We start from the raw sequence: 2,558 nt of genomic DNA, 5'->3' as shown, positions 1-2,558 counted from the left end.
TATGCGAATGGTTGCAGAGAGGACGTACGCACGGACTTCGCAGGCACGCAGAGAATTCTCGGAAGCTTCGATCGATCGCGCGCAGCCGGCTTGGTACAATGCTCTCGAGTGTTCTTGGGCCACTGCATCTGTTCGGCTGTACGGCTCGAGTCAGGGTCCGGTTCCGTCCCGCACAGAGCATACCGGAAATTATAACTTAACCGACAATATCCAGCAGCTCAATCTTGCATGCAAGACATATAATCATTTATATGTAATGAGCACTTACAAATAATGAAAAGACGTTGTGATGGATTATATATTTCTTTGATCAAAATTAATTGACAATGAGATGATTATCACTGGTCCACCGTCCACGAGAGATCGAGTTATTAATTAATAATGTGCATATATATGCAAGTATGCAACTCTGCATAGTACCACTGATGTAACTCCCGCCAAATTAGAGAAGGGAGCTGACATTTTAATAATATATAGAGAGAGATGGCCGACATATCCAGGAGAGCCGGCCGGTAGTCACTGCACTGCATGCATACAATTGAACGTAACCCCCCACGCATACATGGCATTCTGATGTGCAACGTGCATTCGCCACGTGTACCAGTCGTCTTGCATTACATCTTCTTCCTCGCAGACGACGACGGCTCGTGGTTCCTGAGCATCTCCTGCAGCACCTCGTCGTCGAGGTACTCGAGCTCGATCACGTCCCTGCCGGAGCCCTGCTGCTGCTGCTGCCTATGCCTGGACGAGGATGAGGAGGATCCGGAGCCGCGGCAGGCGGCGGCGTAGGCGTGCGCGTCCTCCGGGAAGTTGAGGACGGCGTTGGCGCCGCGCATGGAGTAGGCGCTCCGGTCGTACGCCCTGGCGGCCTCCTCGGCGGTGTCGAAGGTGCCCAGCCAGATGCGGACGCCGTGGCGGCTCGAGTCGCGGATCTCGGCCGCGTACTTGCCCCAGGGCCGCCGCCGCACGCCGCGATATTTGGTCGGCTCTCCACCTCCGCCGTCCTTGGACCAGTCGCCGTCCATAGCGATGGCGACGGGTGTGTGTTTGCTAGCTGCTGTCAGTAGCACTTGCAGCTGGGTTTGGGCTTTGGTTTGGTTTGGCGCGCGTGACAGCGACTGATGATCGATGCGGCAAATGGCTGGCTAGGTTCACTGGTGTGTGTGTGCAGCGAGCGTTGAGAGGAGTGAATTATATCGGTGATGGAATGCGTAGTAGGGTGGTGGTGGCGGGATCGGAGGGGAGGGGTGCGAATGGAAGAGGAAGGCGCGCACGGAGGGGCATTAAAACAGCTTCGGAAGGTACATGGGAAAGGGATATTGATCGTGGGCCCAGCACGTGCTTGCATTGGTTCCTTCCTTTTGCTTCCAAAAGGAAAACTGGACTGCAAGATCCTTTCCGCTATTCCACCGTATATATTTATGTTTTCTGCATTAGGTTTTTGTGCGGCGGTGAGGCCGGGGAAGAGAATCACCACAATTAAACTGAACTACACTCTCTCAATCATGCTTTACGCTAATTATTGTATATACCTGTCGAGCATCAGCTCTCTCGATTTGAGAATATAAAGTTTTATTATCAGTCAAACCTTTTTTACTGCAACCAATATTAGGAAATTATATGGCCCGTGCTTTGCTATGGTTGTTATATAATATACAAATAGGTATTGAGATATTTATTCAAATATAATTATTGTTTGTTTCTAAACACTAAGTTACATGTGGTCCGGTGGTTAGCCCCAAATATCTGTAGTAGGGGGGCGCGGGTTTGAGTGCTTGCTCAGCACTATTTTTTGCGCGGTGTGGTAGTTGCGCGAGCGGGATCGGGTGTTGGGCAGGCGCAGTAGCTTGTTGCTCGGGCGCTGAGGATCCACAGGGTAGTAGCTGAGAGCGGGGCCCACAGGTCACGACGCCGAGGTGGGCACGTGAGGTGGGAGAACAAGGCGGGGCGTGTGGAGCGGGCCCAGAGTGTCAGTGCGGAGGGTGAAGCCATTGTAGCACAAACACCCACATTAGGTTCTTTATCTTCGTTGAGAATAAATTTATACATAGTTTGTTGGAGTGAAGAATTTAGAAATAGGTAGAACACATATTTGTACCAAAGCATTAGATAAATAAGTACGCGTTAACCGTTGCTTATATTTTGAATTAGATTTATAAACAACACTCGGTGGACGGCGGGTTGATTTTGGAAAACCTGAGGGCTTTTTAAGAAAATGGCCATGGCTACTACAACGTGGGTCGCCTGGGGCCGCAGAATTTTCGATCAACGGCCGATAACAGATCGTGAATCGTTACGTAATCAGGACCGCAAGATCCCAGATCAATGGTCCGAATTCAACGTGTCGAAGGGGTAAGCCATGATCTAATCATGGCCGCACATGCACGGATCAACGTCCAGAGCCGTTTGTGCCGCCCCGATCGCGAGCGGCGCGCTCGATTCTGCGACGGCGCCATCGCCGGCAACTGCGCGAAACACGCCCCCGAGCACAGACCTTGATCCCTATCATGCAGAAACAAAATTTAGGTCGTAGCGAAACAGAGGGGGGAGATCTCACC

General features: G+C 51.4%; 1 protein-coding gene across 1 annotated transcript; it reads right to left on the bottom strand.

Moving 5' to 3' along the window:
* Positions 1–371: 371 nt before the first annotated feature.
* LOC103632382 (ethylene-responsive transcription factor ERF096) lies at positions 372–1,232 on the bottom strand. Its single transcript, XM_008654220.3, has one exon. The coding sequence runs from the start codon at positions 1,023–1,025 to the stop codon at positions 615–617; it is 411 nt and encodes a 136-aa protein (XP_008652442.1). The 5' UTR covers positions 1,026–1,232; the 3' UTR covers positions 372–614.
* Between the last annotated feature and the right edge of the window lie 1,326 nt (positions 1,233–2,558).

This window comes from Zea mays, chromosome 7, assembly GCF_902167145.1.
Source record: "Zea mays cultivar B73 chromosome 7, Zm-B73-REFERENCE-NAM-5.0, whole genome shotgun sequence".
NCBI classification, from domain to species: Eukaryota; Viridiplantae; Streptophyta; class Magnoliopsida; order Poales; family Poaceae; genus Zea; species Zea mays.
The sequence above is the reverse complement of the archived record's forward strand: the minus strand, read 5'-3'. Positions and strand labels throughout refer to the sequence as shown.

Coding starts and splice junctions, on each gene's coding strand:
- LOC103632382 (XM_008654220.3), bottom strand. CDS start 1,025: ATGGACGGCGACTGGTCCAAGGACGGCGGAGGTGGAGAGCCGACCAAA.